The 21,238-nt window shown below is 36.9% G+C and overlaps 1 protein-coding gene and 2 long non-coding RNA genes across 5 annotated transcripts; 1 reads left to right on the top strand and 2 right to left on the bottom strand.

Annotated features, from left to right (window-relative positions):
• Positions 1 to 3,480: 3,480 nt before the first annotated feature.
• Positions 3,481 to 4,727, bottom strand: LOC142627036 (uncharacterized). Its single transcript, XR_012842745.1, has 3 exons — positions 4,635 to 4,727; positions 4,094 to 4,554; positions 3,481 to 3,987 (listed from the first exon to the last, which is right to left on the bottom strand). It is a non-coding gene; the product is annotated as an uncharacterized LOC142627036 (long non-coding RNA).
• Positions 4,728 to 6,829: 2,102 nt separating this feature from the next.
• On the top strand, positions 6,830 to 9,815 carry LOC142629704 (uncharacterized). The gene is made up of 2 exons (XR_012843097.1): positions 6,830 to 7,028; positions 8,188 to 9,815. It is a non-coding gene; the product is annotated as an uncharacterized LOC142629704 (long non-coding RNA).
• Positions 9,816 to 10,707: 892 nt separating this feature from the next.
• On the bottom strand, positions 10,708 to 19,777 carry LOC142629703 (sodium/hydrogen exchanger 8-like). Of its 3 annotated transcripts, none has more exons than XM_075803745.1 (7): positions 19,262 to 19,777; positions 14,933 to 14,983; positions 14,671 to 14,762; positions 11,889 to 11,966; positions 11,660 to 11,817; positions 10,983 to 11,084; positions 10,708 to 10,912 (listed from the first exon to the last, which is right to left on the bottom strand). In XM_075803745.1, the coding sequence occupies exons 1-7, from the start codon at positions 19,422 to 19,424 to the stop codon at positions 10,723 to 10,725; spliced, it is 834 nt and encodes a 277-aa protein (XP_075659860.1). In that variant the 5' UTR covers positions 19,425 to 19,777; the 3' UTR covers positions 10,708 to 10,722. The 3 variants fall into 3 exon arrangements, with proteins under 3 accessions (XP_075659860.1, XP_075659861.1, XP_075659862.1); XM_075803746.1 differs by having other exon boundaries at positions 10,780 to 10,907; XM_075803747.1 differs by having other exon boundaries at positions 10,838 to 10,883.
• Positions 19,778 to 21,238: the final 1,461 nt, after the last annotated feature.

Here is a 21,238-nt window from a genome sequence, read left to right as displayed (position 1 = left end):
GATTTTACTAGTTTCTGTTTCATATTCCATATTCCGTTTTAACCTTATTTTGAATATATCTATTTTGCTTTTTTCTTCTTTATCATCTATTTTATCATTTATTTTAACATTTATTATTATTATTATTATTATTATTATTATTATTATTATTGATAGGGTATGATAAAGTACCAACTCCCACATCATCCATAAAGGTCGTCCAGGACAAGGCTAGCGAAGTAAGGATTGTAGGAACCTCGTCAATGACTATCTCGTCCATGGAGGAAGAACCTTGGATGAGCTTCGCATGGTCAAGGGACAAAACCACGTCGTCTCGTCCTGGGAACCACAAACCTCGTCCTGAACAAAGGTTGTCCATAGGGGGAACAACCTTGTTTCTAAGCAAGGTACGCTCAACAGGAGGATCCTCGGACGAGGCCCTCACACTTAGGAAAATTCCTAAGTATGTACTACAACTCCTTATTACACGCATAACTTCCAGTGACCGTTATGTAAGAAGTATGTAACTTCTAAGCAGTTGTGAAAGTTATCTTTGAACCCTCACACCTCCTCGAATCCAGGGGAGGTTACAAATTTGATAACTGTCTTTAGGACACTATATAAATGTCCATTCAGACCAAACAAAGGTACGCTTGATATTTCCTAAAAAGTTGGAACTCCAAAAATATATAGAGAAAACTAACTTTGCCATCGGAGGGTTTTGGGCCGGCGACCCTGGTCACCTTTGATCGATTTTCTTTCTTTTTCAAGCCATCAAGTAGTCCTTTCAAGTTCGAAGCATCCGTAGATGGATCGTCCACACTATATGCAGGAGGGATTGGAGTCATACTCAAGTCCCTAGAAGGTGATAAGTTGGAGTACGCAGCCCGTCTACAGTATCAAACCACCAACAACGAGGCTGAGTATGAAGCTCTACTCAACGGGCAGGAATTGACTAAGTCCCTAAGGACGGAGTCAATAATAGTCAAAGGAGATTCTCAGCTAGTCATCAACCAAGTGAATGGAATGTGTGATGCTAAGGAAGATCGGATGAAGAAATACCTCAGCAAAGTAAAACGGCTCGTACGAAAGTTTTCAGAAGTAAGTTTTGTTCAACTCCCGAGGGAGGAAAATATGGAAGCAAATGCCCTGGTAAAAGCAGCTTCGGCAGGAGGAATTACAGACGAGTACGACAAAATCCAATACCCGCCAAGCATAGACCTTCTAGATATACAGCAAATAGGAGGAGGAGAAAATTGGATGAGTCCAATAATAATTTACCTTAAGGATGGAAGGCTTCCAGAAGACAAGGACGAGGCTAGGAAGCTGAGGGTTAGGGCAGCCAAGTACGTCCTCATAAACGAAGCGCTATACAAGCGAGGCTTTTCTCAGCCCTACCTAAGGTGCTTAGCTCCGGACGAGTCAAACTATGTTTTGAGGGAGGTTCATGAAGGAGCGTGTGGGAATCATTCAGGAGTAAGATCGTTAGTCCATAAGATCGTCCGTGCAGGTTACTACTGGCCTACAATACAAGCGGATGCCAAAGCTTATGTCAAAGTTTGTGACCAGTGTCAGTGCTATAGCAACGTCCCTAGGCAGCCGTTGGAGTACCAGACCCCAATGATGGCCCCGTGGCCCTTTGCGCAATGGGGACTGGATATCCTAGGTCCTTTCCCCACAGGAACCAAACAAATAAAGTTTTTGGTAGTAGGGATTGATTACTTTACCAAGTGGGTAGAGGCCGAACCTCTTGCAAAAATCACTCAGCAAAATGTCAAGAATTTTGTTTGGAAGAATATTCTATGTAGATTCGGAGTACCTAAGGTACTAGTATCTGATAATGGACATTAGTTTGACAACACACCCTTCACGGACTTTTGCGAACAGTTTGGAATCAAGAATCACTATTCCTCGCCCTCCCACCCACAGGCGAATGGACAAGCAAAAGTAGCAAACCGATCCTTACTGAAAATCATCAAGACTCAGCTCGAGGGGGCAAAGGGGATATGACCATATGAATTGCCAGGTGTTCTTTGGGCCTACAAGACGACTGTGAGAACCCCGACAGGAGAAACCCCCTTCAAGTTAGCCTATGGAAGTGAAGCGGTCATACCTACAGAAGATCATATGGCTAACCATCGAGTGATGAAGTATCAGGAGAAAGAAAATGAAGAACAACTTTGTCTTGACCTCGATCTCATTGATGAGGTAAGGATGGATGTGGAGCAAAGGACAGCAAGATACAAGAATCTTATGGCTAGGCAGCATGATGCCATGGTGAAACTCAGGCGTTTCAGCGTAGGGGACCTCGTTCTCAAAAGAATCTCCTTGGCAACTAGGAATCCAGCTCATGGAAAATTGGGACCCAATTAGGAAGGATCATATATGGTAATCAACTGCAAGAGGCAGGGGTTGTACTACTTGGAAACTCTGGAGGGACGAAAGTTAGAGCATCCATGGAACATGGAACATCTAAGGAGATACTATCAGTAATGAGCTTGGATGAGATTCACTAAGGACGAGGTTACAGACATGGGTGAGGTCACAGCAATGGTGTTTGCTAATATTTACTATTGTGTTTTTATTACTACTATGGTGTATTAAGAATAAAAAGTGCACTAGTTCTTAAACTTTTGCACCGTCTACAGACAAGTTTGTGAAAGACAAGGTTATGTATGTAAGTATTTTCCTAAGGCACTAGCTTCTAAGCATGTGTCATATTTGTGGACAATGTTTATATAATAACGTGGTTTGGATTTCTAATGTATTTAATACATAAATCTAATTTTCATAATAGTACCCACAAAGGGGGTGAAAGCCTAAGACGAATGAAAATCTCTGGACGCAGGGATGTAACATTCATAAGCTTTCCTCAAAATGAGGATAAAGTAAAGAAAATAAGCTAAGGCATGCTCGTCTGAAAATAAACGGATGAGAAAATGGCATACAGTGAAGCTAGCTTATGGACGAGCATCTGGCCAAGACGCCCAGGTGTTCTAGGACGAGGCAAACACTAGAAACGTCTAGACGAAAGACGAAGGCCAACTGCCTAACCCATGGATGAGGGAAAAGACGAATGAACATCATTGCCATTTTTGAGACGAGTCACACTTAGAAAAATTTAAATGGCAAGCAAGACGCCCATGCAAAATTGGGTCGTCCATAAGAAAAGTACGTGGACGACCCTTTAACACTTATAATGGGTAAATTACATAAAAACCAATAATATTGACAATGAAAAAAGGATAGACTCCATACACTCAATGATGGGTAAAAATAAACATTCATCAAAGCATTAAAAGGGTAGATGATTATCGTCCAAAAACCCTTACAAAATAAGCCCTAAAAGGCAACTGTTAATAAACTCGTCCAAAGCACTATGGACGAGTAAAATGTACTTGAATAAATTTTAAAAGTGACCCTAAAACAACGGACCTCATGAAACAAAAAAAGAAAGAGAAGTAATAACAACTGGTTAGGTTTTTATGCTTTGGCTGAAGGATCCTCTCCGGTCTTAGACTCGTCCTGGGCTGGCTTGGTCGAGGCGTCATCTTCAATATTGATATCTTCAGAACTCGTCTGAAGAAAAGAACTAGCAGCACCCCCTAGTTGAAGCACAATGGAGCTGAAGTCCACATCAGGAAACTTTTCCTTTGCCTCTATGCAAAAGTCTTTAAACCCAGCTGCATAGTTGGCGTCCAGCAGGTCAGTTAATTGCTTTGAGGCTTTGAACTCCTCTACAACATTTTCTTTGGCCTTTTCAAGAGAATTGCTCAGCTCGTCGACCTTCTTCTGGAGGTGATCAAGACGAGTGTCTTTCTCTACTATATCAGCTTTCAGCTCTTCAACAAGGTTCAGCAACCCCTTAGTTTCCTCCTTAGCCTTGGCCGCTGTTTCAGCCTAGCCCTTACAGTCATCCCTGACTTCGTTTATCCTTCTCTCCAATAAGATCCTCGTCTTGTCCAGCTCCGTGGCCTGTCTGGACGCAACTATGAACTTTTACATAGCCTGCACAAGTGATCACGAATTTTTGTTTAAAGCAAATAAATAAAGCACATGACAGGGAAGACATGGACGAAATAAGAAAGAACGGAGAAAAGTTTGTACTAATTACCTTGAAAAGGTCATGGACACCTGAGTGTTCAAACTCTCTCAAGGACATGCTGTAGCACGCAGCCACGTCCTCGCCAGACACGGCCTTCTCAAACCTCTCCCAGGCCAAGTCCTCGTTCTCGACGATGTTCGAAGCAACTTTCAGAGGAGGCTGGGACAAGGTAGGCGCAGTGGTTTTGGACGATGGAGTGTTGGTAGGCTCAGACGACTCTATGTCCTGGATCTAGATGGACGGCGACTGAGATGGAGGAGGGATAGGGACGACAGGATTGACGACCCCAGGTCTGGACAACCTGTGCTTCGCCCTCTTCTCCTTCCGACGGCTAGGGAGATTCTCCAAATCAACACCTTTCGACAGACTTCTCTTATCACCTACAGCAGGAAGAGGCTGCTCTTCAACGTCTTGCTTGCTTGCCTCGTCCACAACTTCCTTGCCCTTGTTCTCTTTCATAGTAGCCATTACTGCAAAGAAAGTTGTTAGCATCATTCCAAAAAAAAAAATGAATGAAATGACAAGGGAATCTTTCAAGGCAAAAACTTACGTCTACGGACTGTAATCTCGTGGGCTGTGGCTTCAAGAGAGGGCTCAGGACCAAGTCCCCAAGTAGTAAGGCGTTGAAGGGTAACCAAAGAATGGAAGTCCCTCTTGGGGTAAAGATGAGCTTTTTGAACACGTCCTAGATAAAACTTGTTCAAGGACGGCCGTCTAATACCTGCAGAAAGGACGAGGAGTTTAGTAAGTATAAAACGACATATATGATAAAAATAAAAATATAATAGTAATAAGCATACCTTCAGGACGAAGGTTTCCTAACTCTCCTGTATATGGGGCAAATGGATCCCTGCCCGCCTCAACAGGGTGTCATGCCCAAAAACCAGAGACGAAGAAAAACTCCGTCTTCTAATTCCTATCTGATGTAACCAACGACTTTATCATCCTACAGTCTCTTCTTCTGGCTGTAAATTTATAAAAGCCACGGGATTGGCTACTTTTAGAAGGTTTGTAGCAGAAAGGGAATTCGTCAACAGTAAGAGGACAATCCCTTTCAAAAACCTCTCTCCACAAAATTTGCATAGAAATGATGAGTCTCCATGCATTGGGCTTGCACTGACACAGCCCTAAACCCAATCTGGTGAGTAACTCCCTAGCAAATGCATTAAGAGGCAACCTAAGAACTCCTAGAAGATAAGCCTTATAAACTCCTATACCAAAACGAGGTTGGCAACACCACTCATCACGAACAGCCAACCTAGGGTTTAACTCATTTGGAATCTAGTACCAGCTCCTAAGAGACGCTAACTTCTTATCGTTCGTCTTAGAAGGAACCCCCACAGCACAGCTGTATATGGTCTCAACCTCTTCCTGAGGGGTGGACGAGGGAGTGCTGGAGGGACTAGCCCCAGACCCAGACGCTACTCTCGTCCTAAGTTCCTCTTGAAAGACTTCCAAGGGAACCCTAGGAACCCCAAAAATATACTCATCTGAGGTGTTCCCCCCACTATTACTACTATCACTACTAGAGCCATTGTAATTAGTTGAGTTGTGGTATTTGTCTATCTCTTTATCAACACTATTACTAGACGAAGAAACAACTTTAGACATTTTGAAAATTTAAGGAAAACCTAAAGACGAGTATGAAGAAGATACCTGGCTCTAGACGAAGGGAAACTAGGGATGTTGGAATACTTCTAAACGAGGCGACAGAGAAGGAATGTCAAACAAGAAAATTTGAAAAGTGCAGAGGGTATGAGAGGAAATCTACTATTTATAGGCGTTGAAAAATGATACTTGGAATGACGTGATCAACCAGGAAGAGCCATGTGGCAATTTCCTCGAAAACACGAACCGACGTGACAGTTAACTGATAAAGTTATGACGCGTGGCACAATCTGAGACCATAGGAATTCGACCATCAAAATTGTGACACCTGGAGTAACGCATGATCATGAGCATGGAAACACGTGTCCAAAGACCAAGAGCTTTGGACAACCTTTGGACAAGGGGGCAACTGATAGGGTATGATAAAGTACCAACTCCCACATCATCCATAAAGGTCGTCTAGAACAAGGCCAGCGAATTAAGGATTGTAGGAACCTCGTCAATGACTATCTCGTCCATGGAGGAAGAAGCTTGGACGAGCTTCGCATGGTCAAGGGACAAAACCACGTCGTCTCATCCTGAACAAAGGTCGTCCATAAGGGGAACAACCTTGTTTCTAAGCAAGGTACGCTCAACAGGAGGATCCTCGAACGAGGCCCTCACACTTAGGAAAATTCCTGAGTATGTACTACAACTCCTTATTACACACATAATGTAATACCCCGACCCAATTTTATAGTTAAACTTTGTGTTTAAGTGGTTAATTATTATTTTAAGCCACTTTCTTTCTATAATTAATATAAGAGTATTTAATAAACATATTATTTTATAATAATTTTGAATAAGAATTGTAAAGATTATAAATAAGTGAATGGCTAATTGTATTATAAAATATACTAAGTATATACAAAACTATATTAAGTGGTTAAGTTATTAGATATATAGTTATTGTTGTTTAATTAAGTGTTTAAGATAAGGGGTTTATGTACCAAGTTATTTTGTTCTTTGGGCCTTTCTAGAAATATAAGCTTTTAAGGGTAGAAAATAAATTTTTTTTTTTAAAAAAGAAGAAGAAGTGAGCAATAGCCTTTTTCCTTAGCATTACACGTGCCCCACCCCAAGAAAAGTCCACTCCCCTTATCTTATCTTCTTGGCTGCATCAGAAAGTCCAGCCCCTTGACTTCTTTCTCTATTCCTTTTTCTTGCTTCTTTGTTTTCCTTCTCTCTTTGCTCTTACACTGCTACATCTCTCTCTCCCTCTCTCACCAAAACAATAAATCTCACTAAAGAAGAAATTAAGAGCCTAACACTAAAGTTTCAACTTCAAAGTTTGTGGGTAAGTAATCAAAACCTCATTTGATTTTGGGTATGTTGATAGTATGATTGTTTTGTTTATTTTCCCTTCTTTGTTCTCAAATCTGATTTCAGAAGCTGAACTTGTGATTTCTGTTTTAGTAAGTTGAAAGATTGATGGTGTTATGGTCTATTGGATGCTTAATAATTTATTTTCATGTTTATAGTATTGGTATAAAAATACCCAAATGAAATGAAGACCATTTGCATTTAGTTGATGAATTTTGTAAGAATATGCATTGAAGCTGTCACTGTGACAAATTTGATGTTTACCACAAGAAAATTTTGTATTAAATATTTTGCTATGAATTAGGATGATAGGAGTATTTTATTTTATGAATCCTAAGACACATATGGTTGTTATGGAAGTGGTCTCACAACATTTGGATCAACATAAAATTAATGGTGTAATTTCTAAGTTGCATGAATTTCTGTCAGGACAGATTTGAGCAGGTTGCCTTGTACGATTTTTAATAAATCATGGTTTTATGTTTTGGCTCTGAAATTGATAAAGTATAAACTAGACATATAGGGGAGTAGCTCTGTAAAATTTCATGACATTTGGATGTGTTTAGATAGCCCATTTGTATTTTACAAATGAGGCATATGCTGCTAGAATAAAACAGTGAATAGTAAGAGACATGCCTAACTTTGAGGATTTAATTCTAAAGTTAGGGTGAATGATTTGAGTTATAATTTATTATGCTCATCATTTGGTATGTCTAGATCATAGATATATTTTTTCAATATACTTGGCTCAAAGTTTAGTGCTCAAAGGAGGGGTTCTAAACCATCCGGCTGTTGTTTTTATGAAGCTGTCTTGTTCAATTCGCGTTGCCCTGTGATTGTACATGTTTATATGACCATGCTTAAAAGAGTTTATGTTTATGCATACATTATTGCCGTAATCTCAAAGCACCTTTTGAAATAAAGTTGGCTCTTCTAGAGATATGATATAAATATGAGAATGTTGGTTTTTTTTAGTTTGGTACATCATATGTTGATGTGTGCATTGTATGTTTGTGGGAACCTCTTTGAGGTGGGATTAGGACTTCCCTGATTTTAAGAGATAGGCTTTGAGATGATGTGTAAGTTTATTTTAAGGTATAATTGATAGTAATAAGTTTTGATATTTGGTTTAGGGGTTACCAGTACTCAAGTCTAAGCTCCTTCGACTGTAGACTCTCAGTTCCTCTGCTTTCAGGTAAGGGATAAGTTATATGAGCATTCGGTAAGTCATGAGGTTATTTTAAAGTATATGATGCATTAAAAGGCTTTTGATTAGAAATATGACATATAATCATGTTTTAGACAAAGATATGTTCGTGGGCTTTCGAAACCTTATGCATATGATTTATGCATATTGATGCTATTACTAATTCCACGAACATGATGTTCAAAAAAAAGAATGGAAATGTTATTATTATGAAATGTGATGAAAAATAAGAATTTTCAGTATGATGTATAAGTATGAAATGTTTTCGGGTTATGTCTTGAACTCTGCCAGTAAGGGTTTAATTACTAGCTTTCCATGAAAAATATTATATGATTGGCCATTAAAAGTGGGACTGGCTCTGCTATACCCGCCTTTGTTGGTTACGACCAACTTGTGGAGGAAGTCAGCCTACCCCTATGGTTGAAAGATATGTATTATGATGTGATTCCGGAAATACCTAGTATTGTGGGGAATGCTGGATGCCTAGCACAGTGGTGCTAGAAGCCTCCCAAATAAGTACAGATTTATTAGATATGAACTAACCAATATGTTACGAACAGTTATATTATTTTATTGATCATGAGAGAATGAATTATTTAAATGCATTATGAAAAGTTGAAAGCTCTCATGAAAGGAAGTTTATGATGAAAAGAAAAGCTATTCTTTAAAGATAAAAGTTTCTGAAATTCTTTTGTACTTTAAAGATAAAGCTTCTTATGAAAATTCAAGTTTATGTTAAAAAGTCATCAGATATTTGTTCTTATTGAAACGTTAAGTTTTATGACTATGAAAGTTATAATATTTTATAATAAGAAATTTATAAAGAAAAGTCTTCTTATTTGTTAAAATGTTTCTAGTTTAAGACAAAGTCACCAATTATCTGATTTAAGTTAAAATGATTATTTTGTAACAAGAATATATATATATATATATATACACACATATATATGTATGTATGTATGTATGTATGTATATGATTTTTAAACAATCAAAATTATATATGGTGACTTTGTAAGAAATAAAAGAAATTCAGCCTGAAAGGTTTTGGTAATATTATCCTGATAAGAAAAAGAAGAACAATCATTTTCCTATAAAGAACGTATAAGTTATTATTATAAATAGTATAAAATACGATGCATGAAAAGATGTTCTCCTATCTGATCATTTATAAAATGAAATGATTTGATTTACATGCATTCTTATTAAATTCTTATGTGTTTTACCCTTACTGAGCTGTGTAGCTCACCCCTTCCACACTTTTAGTCAACAGGTTTTAATTTGGAGCAGAAGAAACTTGAGTCGAGTTTTGGAAGGAGCTAGTTTTAGTTTTAAAAGTATAGATCTCAAACTAGTGATTTGATGTTTAGTTTTGTAGTATTATGTGTTTTAGGATCTAATGAAAGTTGTGTACCTTAAAGTATTAAGAGATGTATCATGTGAAATTTAGAATTTTATTAACTGGTGGATTATGTTATTCTTTGAGTACAATGTAGATGCTCTGAATATCAAGTGAAAATTTATTCAAAGAAGTAAAGAAATAAGAATGAAAAGAAAGAGAGAAGTTTTTGTTAAAAGTTTAGTTGGTTCTTGTTAATATCAGGTTTAAACTTGATATTAGCATGTCGGTCATGGTCACAAATTCGGGTATCGGATTTGGGTCGTGACACATAACTTCCAATGACCGTTATGTAAGAAGTATGTAACTCCTAAGCAGTTGTGGAAGTTATCTTTGAACCCTCACACCTCCTCGAATTCAGGGAGGTTACAAGTTTGATAACTATCTTTAGGACACTATATAAACGCTCATTCAGACCAAACAAAGGTATGCTTGATATTTCCTAAAAAGTTAGAACTCCAAAAATATAGAGAGAAAACTAACTTTGCCATCAGAGGGTTTTGGCCAGCAACCCGGGTCACCTTTGATCACTTTTTTTTCTTTTTCAGGCCATCAAGTCAGCAAGTAGTCATTTCAAGTCTGAAGCATCTAGCCTACTAATTTTTTTCGCATCATCAATTATTGTTATTATTATTATTATTATTATTATTATTATTATTATAGGGTTGTGTTGGTTCAAATTGGAAGCAAGAAATGCGAGACTCCTAATGGCCCTTTAAGTGATATGTCATGTTCTAAATGCAAAAGACCCAGAGCCTGGTTGATGAGAGCCTGACATTCCAACCAAAAGGAGTATATGCTAGCTTCAACATGAGACTAAGAAAAAATAAGTATATACTCCCCAAGTGTGAGAAAATGTTGTCCATAGGATCCTCACCCCCACCTTGTCGAACTTCGTCTTCAGTTTTTGGGCAAATTTGGCATCATGACTAAGATCCAGGAATTCACTCAGGACCTAAGTGTTAGGAAGTGGGACACAAGTTATATAAAAATAAACTAATAGACAGGTTGGAATAATATATTTTTTGGCAGATTTCTCCAACATTAACATGCTGTATACATCAATCAAAGATTCAAATATAATAAATGCACATGAACTTCGAAAAAAAAAGTGCCCAAGCTCAGTAAGGAACGTACAGTGAAGTACGCAATGTAGCTCACAGCAAGTGTCAGTGTGATCTCTATCACCGTGTCATTAAAAATAAACCCAAGCCACAAAACAGAGACTATTCCAAAAGCAAGACCAATGCCTACCCTGGACCAGGAAAGGGTCATATAACCAAAATAATTTTGTCAGCATCGCAATAAAAATAAGTGATACATACGCCCCAAGCGAGACTTGTGTGAGAAATTTGATGATGGCAACCCAGCCAAAGCTCTGTCCAAGGACCATTCGATAGAATAACTGATAAACCACTATTGCTGCCCTGGACATGGAAACCAAGCAAACTCAAAGTAGGCCAAATATGTAAGACATAATATATCGAAGTAATTCTCACTATCCATGATAGTATTAAAATCAATGTTAATGATAACTATGATGATGGCAATGATAACTACACCATCACTATAATCATCATCATGAAAACAATAAAGTAATAATTCCTCAATCCCAAATCAAGTGTCTTGGGTTGAAATGGCACCGTTCTCAAGAAATGGGAATGACCTTTTTGATAAGTACTTAAGAAATGAGAATAAGTATAATAAAGTTACCAACACAACCAAAGGTAAGCACAACTTCAATTAGTGCTTTGGTAATTTTTTGAGTGGCCAAGGACAAGATGAGAAACATAGATAAATAAATAGTCTTAGTATTTGAAAGTTGACATTCATTTAGAGACATCCCAGAAAGGAAAGTAAGACACTACTTATAGGACAAGGACAGTATATATGTATGTAGATATATGACAAAGCAACCATCTGGTTTTACATGCTAAACAGTCAAAATTCGATGGAGATAATAGATACAAGAAAAAAGTGGTAAAGCATTGAATATAAATACCCGTCATTCATCACGGACTCCCCTTCAATTATTGTACTTAGTTTTTTACTCGCACCAAGCTCTTTCAACAGAGCAACAACAGCCACGGGATCTGTAGCACCCAGAAGTCCCCCGAGCAACAATGATGTTTTCCAACTCCATTCATACGGGAAAGTGAACTGCAGTGTGATATTACAGATTTGATTACGTGACACAAACACTAGAGTCTAAACAGCAAGGTGAAGGATACCTTTAAAGCAACTCCAAGACAGAAGGTTGAAATCAGAGCACCGGGACCAGCAAGTAAAATCATTTGTACTAAGCATCTCTGCAGAAAAAATGGACAAACCAGCCAAATCATGTAAATTCTGAAAATGTTAAAAATCATCATTAGATAACCTGTATGAAGTTAAGATTGCTCCAAACAAGTAAATATATGTACATAAAAAATTATACAAATCAAGGAGCTAAATAGGGTTTTTTAAATTCTTTGAAAAGCTCTATACTATTAAGGTGCAAATAAAAGTTGAGATTATGATGGTTTGAACAAGCCCAATGGAATCTAGAGAGTTGTGGAATATGGTTTTTTCTTCATTTGGTGTTCATTGGGTTATGTCATGCAATGTTGTGGATCTTCTAGCAACCTAGTCGTATAAATGTAGCAGACGTAAGTCCTTGGTGATTTGGAGTATGATTCCTCATTGTATTATGTGGGGAATTTCATGGAAGAGGAATGCTCGTACTTTTGGAGGATGCGAGAGATCAACTCATGATATGAAATTGTTTTTTCTTCAATCTTTGCTAGAGTGGACAAATGCTTCGGGTGTTTTTCTTTAATTCTTTGACAGATTTGTTAGATAGTCGTTCTTCTTTGATTTATAGTTTTCACAGTTTTTTCTGTTCCTTAGGACACTGCCTGTGTGCTTAGGTTTTTTTGTATTGTTTTCTTTTTTCAATGAAGTAATATTACTTATCAAAAAAAAAAAAAACTCCTTGCTAATTTCCTCATCAAGCCAAGACAAAGTCTATTGCCAATAGGAAGCACAGGCCATTAACTCTCAAGAAGTTGCTTTGTTGTGCGTACAGCAGTTTATAATTGTCTGATAGTAAATCATTTTATAAGCAAACATTGGTTATCCCATACAGATGCCAAAAGAAAAGAAAAGTTAAATCATTGGATCACTATCATATGAGGCAGGCAGCCAAGAGTTCCAGGAAAAGCAAAGATTAAATTGGTTATCTCAGTTAGTTCTATTCTATCAGGGGCTGTATGAGGGCTGACCTTAGAGAAGGAGTTCACTAAGGAGGAAGTTATCCAGGTCTTAGGGGAGATGGAAGGTGATAAAGTCCCTTGTCATGATGGGTTCACCATGGCTTTCTTTCACAATTGCTAGAGTGTTGTGGAAAAGGATGTCATGGATTTCTTTGATTATTTTCATCGGCACTCTATGTTTGAACGGTCTATGAATGCTTCATTCTCATTTTAAATTCCTAAGAAGAGTAATGTTGTTAACATTATGGACTTCCACCCTATCAGTTTGGTGGGCAATGTGTACAAGTTGTTGTCCAAGGTGTTGGCTAACAGATTGAGGGCGGTTTTGGATAAACTTATCTCTGAAACTCAAAATTCGTTTGTTGGTGGTAGGCAAATTCTGGATTCAACGCTCATTGCAAATGAGTGTCTGGATAGTAGGTTGAAGAGTCGGTTACCTGGTGTGGTCTGCAAGCTTGATATTGAAAAAGTATATGACCATGTAAACTGAGAAGCCTTGTTTTATCTGTTGGACATGATGGGTTTTGGGTTGAAATGGAGGGGGTGGATTAAGACTTGTGTTACTTCTGTTCACTTTTTAGACCTGGTAAATGGATCCCCTGAAGGATTTTTTAGAAGCTCTCGTTGGTTGAGACAAGAAGACCATTTATCCCCGCTTTTGTTTCTCTTGATAATGGAGGTTTTAAGTAGAATTTTGAAGAAGAAAAAGGAGAATAACCTTATTTGGGGTTTTCAAGTGGGAGCAATGAATTTGGTTGGTGTGCAGATTTCCCATTTGTTGTTTGCAGAAGACACTATCTTATTTTGTGATGCCTCTAGGGAACAGTTGTTGTCCATAAGGTTGGCGTTGTCTTGTTTTCAGGCTTTTATGGGTTTGAAGATCAATGTTGAGAAAAGTGAGATTGTCCCCGTTGGGGAGGTGAATAATCTAGTTGCATTGGCTAGTATTCTTCAATGTATAGTGGGGAGTCTGCCTATGAAATATTTGGGGATGCCGTTGGGAACTTCTTTGAAGGCAACTTCGATTTGGAATCCTATTCTGGAGAAGATGGAAAAGAAACTATCAGAGTGGAAGCGTCTCTACTATCTAAGGGTGGTAGGCTCACTTTACTAAAAAGTATTCTCCCAAGTCTTCCTACGTACTTTTTATCTCTATTCACTATTCCTAAAGTTGTGGCTGCTAGAATGGAAAGTATTCAGAGGAATTTTCTTTTGGGGTCTTTTGAGGGGAGTTTCAAATATCCTTTGGTGGCTTGGGATAAGGTGTGTTTGCCTGTTAAATTGGGTGCTTTGGGGATAAAAAGTGTGGCGTCATTCAAGCTTTATTAGGGAAATGGTTGTGGCGTTATGGGCATGAAGTTACCCATCTTTGGCGGAGAGTTATCTCCACAAAACATGGCGTTAAATAACGAATTTGTTATGGATTGTCTCCACAAAAACCTTGAGCTTCCAACCATATTCCTAACTGATATTATCATCCATCTTATAAATTCACTTGGTGAATTTCTACATCTTCCACTCTAGGAGTTGACATATTATTCATAATCTCAGTCATGATCACATATCTCCCTTGAGCACAAAGAAAAAAGTAATTTTGGAGCCATGTGTTATATCAATATGTGTGAGCAGGAAATGTGTGTTGTGTAGGGGGGGGGGGGGTAAATCTGCAAGTCTACTATTTGGATGTACCAAAGAAATTTTCCAAATTTCCAATAACCAAAACACAAATGACTAGTACTAAAAGATAGAGAAATGAAACCTTTATTTGGTGCACCTCCATTGAAAATGAACTCTCAAAAAGAAGTGCAGGAAGAAAAACCGCCAATAGAAGGTCAGGATCAATATTTGCCCCTGCATATTAACAACATTAAACCCTTCCAATGGCCAATAGTTTCCACTCAGAAAAAAAAAATGGCCAATATTTGAACAAGAAGAGAAACTCGTGTGTCAAAAACTGTTTCACAAAGCCAAGCCTATGTTAGATGTTACAGTGCTAAATTAAAAATATATTCTGAACTTACAAAGTCGAATGCCATCCCCAATCTTTCCAAATTGATGGTGCGTCCCATATTCTGCATGATAACCCATCATTGATCAACTTGAGTTAGCATTAATTGCAATGAAACAATAACTTCAAACACGCCTTAGGAATCAGGCAAATGATGCACAGTTTTTACAGTTAAAAATCTTAAGGAAAAAATGTATTATCAAAATGAGCATAAAATATGGCCCTTTTCCAGAAGTTTGAAAGTCTACTTATCAGTTATCACCACAACATAACGCCCAAATGCGTTAGAATTTCTATGAAACTCATAGGCTTTGTTCCCTTGTTCTCTTCACAAACTATTGTTGTTGCCTATCAATCACCACCTCTAAATTCTTCCATAACCACAGAACCCTTTCGCATAAAGACAAACCGTAAGAAATATTTTCCCTCTCATAGATTCGAAGGTGTATACCACTCCCCCACCCCCCCCCCCCCCTCCCCTCTAATTTGAGTTAAAAGATCTTTTGACTCCACATGGAATGATCTTGAGCCTGCCATCCCTGCCAATAATGGGTGGGGGAAATTCTCTCTTTGGTCAAGTTATTATTAGGACAAATTACAGTAAACTCATCATTTTCACCTTGTTTGCCCGTAGTTTAAAACTTGACACTTTGTCCACCTAAGATTACCTCTAATTGTCTCCCGTAACCCACCTTTAGCTTTTCCGTTTAAAACAACTTTTATCACAAAAACATAACATAACACAAATCAAAAAACTAGAATTTTTGCAAATATAGATGAACATTTCAGATGAAATTCCAAACAATTACAATTCAATGACAGCTTTGAGATTAAATTTGGAACCAACTCCAGCACTTTTGCATTTAACCTTTATTTTTTTGAGAAGAACTTAAGTGGTTCTATTCAATTCAAATTTTGAAGCAGATCTCTCTGTCAATAAGACACAATGAAATTGGTACCAATAGAAGTAGCAACAGCCATCATTGAAATCGAGATGCCCCTAGCAAATTCAAATTCAAATTTAACCAACCCATTAGACCAAACAAAGACATTGTCAGCTAATTATCAAATATAGAAAAAACTTAAAGAAGGAAGAGACAAAGCCAAGAATCCTATCCAGTTTTGGGAAAATTTGGAAACTAATTATCCAAGTTGCTGGTGTGAGGAACAAACACAAAAGGCTTAAGAGGTCAAGGTATGCAATCGAAGCAATTGCTAAAGATGGGAGAATGATCTTCAAAGGAGTCAAAAGCCTTTGCCCAAACCACCCAAGAGACTATCCTCCTTGCGGTTTGAGATGCAGTAATTGCAGCAAAGATTTTGGGTTACAAACAACTCATATTCCTCACAGACAGCAAGGACATTGTGTAGAAGTGAATTACAAACAGCTTTTTTTCTGTAGCTGGTTGATCGTCTTTGTGTTTTGTTCTCTAATGACTGTTATTCCCCCAGAACTTAGTATAAATAAAACCAGATCTCCTCAAACTAAGAAACCCATCAAATTTATAAAAAAATTAAAAACCCATTCAATCAACTAGCCCCTCCAGCGAAAAAAACCAATTCAATCTAACTAGCCCCTCAAATTAGAAATATTTTAAGTAAACTCAGCCGTTCATACCAACAAACATCAAAAACCCAGTAAAAACCATTCAAACACTTCAAACCCAGCCATTCAAACCCAAAATATTCGAAGTAAACCCTTCAAACTCAGCCAACATTTTGAACCTAGCTTCCAACAAACATCAAAAACCCAGTAAAAACCATTAGTCACCAACCCATCAAAGCTACCCAGTGACATCTTGAAGTAGACAAATCCATTGTTGCTGGCAGCCCAGCCATTAATCAAAGGAGTTCGAAGCAAACACATTGACCTCTAACCAGGAAAAAAAAACCATCACATCTTTCGAGCTCAACACTGCATAAAGTCAATTGAAACAAGTAGTTTGTCATTGAGATGGCAGAGTAGTTTCCATTGTCTTCAAATTCATTCTTTGATATAGTGTAAAAATTGGCTTTAGATCCTAGCTATTTGATCCATTTGATGGGTATAAAACACACAAAAATAAGATCCGATCCTATTGCTAAGATTTATTGTGGGTTTTTTGTTTAATTTTTTTGCATTCTTGTAATTGTTGCTAGGAGTTTTGAATATAGGGTTCCAAATATTAATTTTTACAAAATCCTCACCTTTTGATTTTGTTTTCTCCTTTTAGTTTTTTTTTTCTTTTTTTAGAGAGGAGAGATACGTAAAAGCGGAAAAATAATACAAATTTAACCCATTTTTAATAAAGGTGGTTACGGAGTCCCTAACAGAGGTGACCTCAAGCGGATAAAGTGTCAAGTTTTGAACCACAAGTAGGTAAGGTAAAAATGGGCCTAACCACATGTAGCTTTACTGTAATTTGTCCTTGCTATTATATAGAATACTTGCTCAAATTTGCCTATCTACTTCATGTCCCTTTTCACTATGATAGTAAATGTTGCTAATAGAGGGAGAAATTACAAAAGGAGTTCCTATGGGAAGGTATAGAGGAGGAGAAAAAAATACCATCTAGTAGAATGGAAATTGCTAGCACGCCAATAAGCACAGGAGGGTTAGGTGAAGTGCATGATGACTAAGACAGTGAAAAGATTGCTTCAATGTTAGTGACATAGTTCAAAGACTTTCAGGAATAGAGTTTAAAATGTTGGTCCTTGTTTATTGTGGCATATATGGAGGGAGAGAAATAAAAAAATGTTAGAAGAACAGGAACTTTCTACAGAGAGAGATTCAAATCTCAATCCATTGATTCGTTGCTGTTTTGGTTGTCCTTGAATGCACGTAGACCTCCCAAGATGTATGAATTCATTGATTCATTGTACTTGTTTACAGCCGAATCCGTTGATTCATTACTTTCTTGCAAAGTTCTTCATGAATGTACCAAACATAGCAAGCAGAAGGTGCACAATGTTTAGCAACTAAAGAAAGAATTGGAAAAGTGATGGCTTTCTTCTTGCTTTGGACCCATTAAGGATAAAATATTTTTAGTCCCATCAAGACTTTTTTAGCTGTTAATTTTTGTACCCAATGGTTGTTATAGTATAAAATTTTCATAAATGGAACATTATTTATGCTCTCTTTTTCTTAAAATTAAATCTTTTGATCACCAAATTCTCCTTGCAATACTTTTATTTCACTTTTTAGATAAGCAAAGATTACCTGTGTTTGTGCTTAGTGACATAATTTTAGTCCACCGCCAGTCCCAAGCCCGGGTAAGGGAGGAGGGTTGTGGTAGGTTGACGATTAGCATAAAATTTAGTCACTCTCTTATGATATGGATCCAATACAATTATACAAATAAATGTTGGAGCATCCCCTACTATCATGTGGCCAACCCAATCTAATTTGTCGAATATCCATAGCCGACCCCAAATTTTGGGACTAAGACCTAGTTGTTGTTGTTGGTGGTGGTGGTGGTGGTGGTGAGTTACAGCCGCACCCGGTGAAATTTGACCCAATAACCTTACCCTCCACCCACACTAATGAGAATAAAATGTGCCATTTGAGTGAGGCTCATTACTTTTACGAAGAACCTTAAAAGGAATGCCCTCAATTATTTAGGGTTTAAAACCAAATAAATCTAAAAATTAAGGAATCACCCATATTTTACACCTAAGTTTTGATAACAATGACAACTTCATAATCCTTTCTAAAGAAAATTAATACAAAATTAACGATGAAAATGAACATATCTAAAAATCAATTAGACATCATTACTAATGGAGAACAGATTACATATACGATGGACTAAATAATATTGAATTTCTTTTACGCTCTCTGCTTGTTTGATTGCTTAAACACAGGAATTCAATACCTTTATACTTTCCACATACACCAAAAGAAAAAAGTTAAAATATTGCTGTTGATAACTAAACTTTACCGAAAGTTGTTTTTTGTCTCTAAACTTTAAAAAATTCTTTTTTTGTCCCTAGATTTTGTAAAAAAAAAAAAAAAAAAATCAATATTTTAGAGACAAAATAGGAAAAAAAATTCAATAATTTAGTGATGAAAATATATTTAAGTTTAAGTCAAAAAGTGAAACATTTTCAAAAATTTAGGGACTAAAAATAACTTTTAAATAGTTTTATAAAAAAGAACTTTTTAAAGTTTGATGAAAAATAGTATTTTAGGGGGAAAAAAAATAGAACGAATCGTATAGCTGTCTAGGCTAAGATGCACAATTTTCCTCGGAAACAAACAGAAAGAAGAGTACGAATTGGAAGAATTATTCAGAGGCAGAAACAATAATCAAACAAATAAAAAGTACGGAACGGAGAGGGAGAGAGAGAGAGAGAGAGATACCGATGGAACCGAGAGCAATGCCGAGGATGAGCAAGGCGACAGTGTAAGGAACCCTAGTCCCACGCAGTAAATGCCTGCAAGTGATTCCGAGCACCAAACTGATCCCAAAGAATAAAACTGCGTCGGTTGGATTCCCAGGTTCCCCCTCCTTCACAATCGCCATTTCCCTACCACACACACAGTTGAGAAGAAGTTCTGGACGAAGCTCTATTTATGCATCAGTGTCTGTACGTGTATTTGTGAGAGAGTCTGAGTCTGAGAAAACCCACTATCATCAACCCAAGCCAAAAGCATCGACGGACCCAACCGACCAAAGGAAGACCAAAAACAAACAAACCAATCCACAACCAACGAAACCAAACCAATCCACAACCACCACCGCTTGGAGTTCACAACACCACCGATCTGTTTTTCACAACACCCACCAGCAAGACTCCAAATCTTTCCCATTATTTTCTCCGCATCAAGGCCCCATGGTCTCCTTAATCAAAACCTCAAAGATCGGCCCCTGATTTGCTGGCCGTTGTTTTTTTAAGAAATAATTTTAATTAAATTAGATTTAAGGTTTTTTTAAATTTATTTTTTTATTAATTTAAATATTAACGTGGCATTTAAAAAATGACAAATAAAATCTCTAAAAAAATGACAAAATAAAATTTTTTAGAGAGATACTACGTCCACAATATTTTTATAATATTTTCACAACAAATTACATGTGGTTAATTGTTATTGGTATAAATTTAAACCTAACACGAAGATTACTTGTTTGGCTCAACAATAACAACCAGTAACAACCTGCCACTTACGATTTGTTGTGAAAATATTGTGGACATATCATTTCTCAATTTTTTAATATTCTCTTATTTTATTAGCCATGTTAGCATTTATTGTGCACAAAGTGTAGTCTGTTTGCCACCTCAGATTTTCCTGTTACTAGCTTGACGATGAGAACCAAAATAAAAACGATTTTTTGAAATGAAGGATGGACCTAGAAGTAAAATCAATTTAGGGACCAAATCGAAAATCAACCCAAAATATAGAGACCAAAAGTGTATTTTTCACCTTTTTTTTACTGTCCTTTTGTTCATAATTCCACTAATTATTGGGTTCAAGTTAGTTCAACTGGTAAAGTCTCTGATGGTTGGATAAGAAATTTGAGATTCAATCTCCACCTACATCAAAAACCGATTAGTGTCTTGATTTGATAATAAAGAGTTATCCTCAAGAGTGGAGCTTATAGGTTGAAACTCTCTTAAAACAAAATCTCCATTAATTATTAAAAATTAAAATTTGAAGACTAAAAAATTATTATAAATGTAAAAAAAAAAAAAATACAAATTACATCTCTTAAGTTTGGTTAATTGTATTTTTTTTTTCCATTTTGGTCCTGTAAATTTATATTGATTATCACCATTAATCCTTCTAAATAGTAACTTTTTTGGCAGAATAGAAAGAGGATTAGACATGGCAAATGGTTGGGTCGGGTCATTCGGGTTGCAGGCCAAAATGGGTCGGGCCAAAAATGGGCCATGTTAAATGGGTTGAAAACCGGTCGAGTCAATCGGGTTGCGGACCGAGTCGGGTCAGGTTGGCCCATATTTTTCATATTAACAAAAATAATAAAAAATAAATGCCAACTTTTTAGTGAGAATAAATCAAATCAAATAGTTAGACTATTTGTTACTAATTTACTATTATATGTGTGATGTGAAAGCAAAAAAACAGACAAACCAAGAAACATAAAGATTTCTATATCCTTGCAATTCAAACAGTTTTGACTTCTGAGCATGACTAAAATTCTTTACATACTTCAAATTCAAAGTCTACTAATGATATCATTCCCTCAAAAGAACCAAAAAATAATTATTATTATTACAAATCTAAGTGTTATAGACTATGTCAAGTTATCGGCCTTCTTAAGTGCACAAATCCACCTAGGACTACCCACTATCATAAGAAAATCCAAGGCTCAAGTGT

The sequence above is a fragment of the Castanea sativa genome, chromosome 3, assembly GCF_040712315.1.
Source record: "Castanea sativa cultivar Marrone di Chiusa Pesio chromosome 3, ASM4071231v1".
Lineage (NCBI taxonomy): Eukaryota > Viridiplantae > Streptophyta > Magnoliopsida > Fagales > Fagaceae > Castanea > Castanea sativa.
This window is presented reverse-complemented; position numbering and strand designations above follow the sequence as displayed.

Bases quoted from the DNA above. Each gene is read 5' to 3' on its own strand.
- LOC142629703 (XM_075803745.1), bottom strand. From the start codon at position 19,424: ATGGCGATTGTGAAGGAGGGGGAACCTGGGAATCCAACCGACGCAGTT. The intron at 14,763-14,932 runs GTAAGTTCAGAA...GTTAATATGCAG, and splicing joins TGGGGATGGCATTCGACTTT to GGGCAAATATTGATCCTGAC. The intron at 11,818-11,888 runs GTATCCTTCACC...ATCACACTGCAG, and splicing joins GTCTTGGAGTTGCTTTAAAG to TTCACTTTCCCGTATGAATG.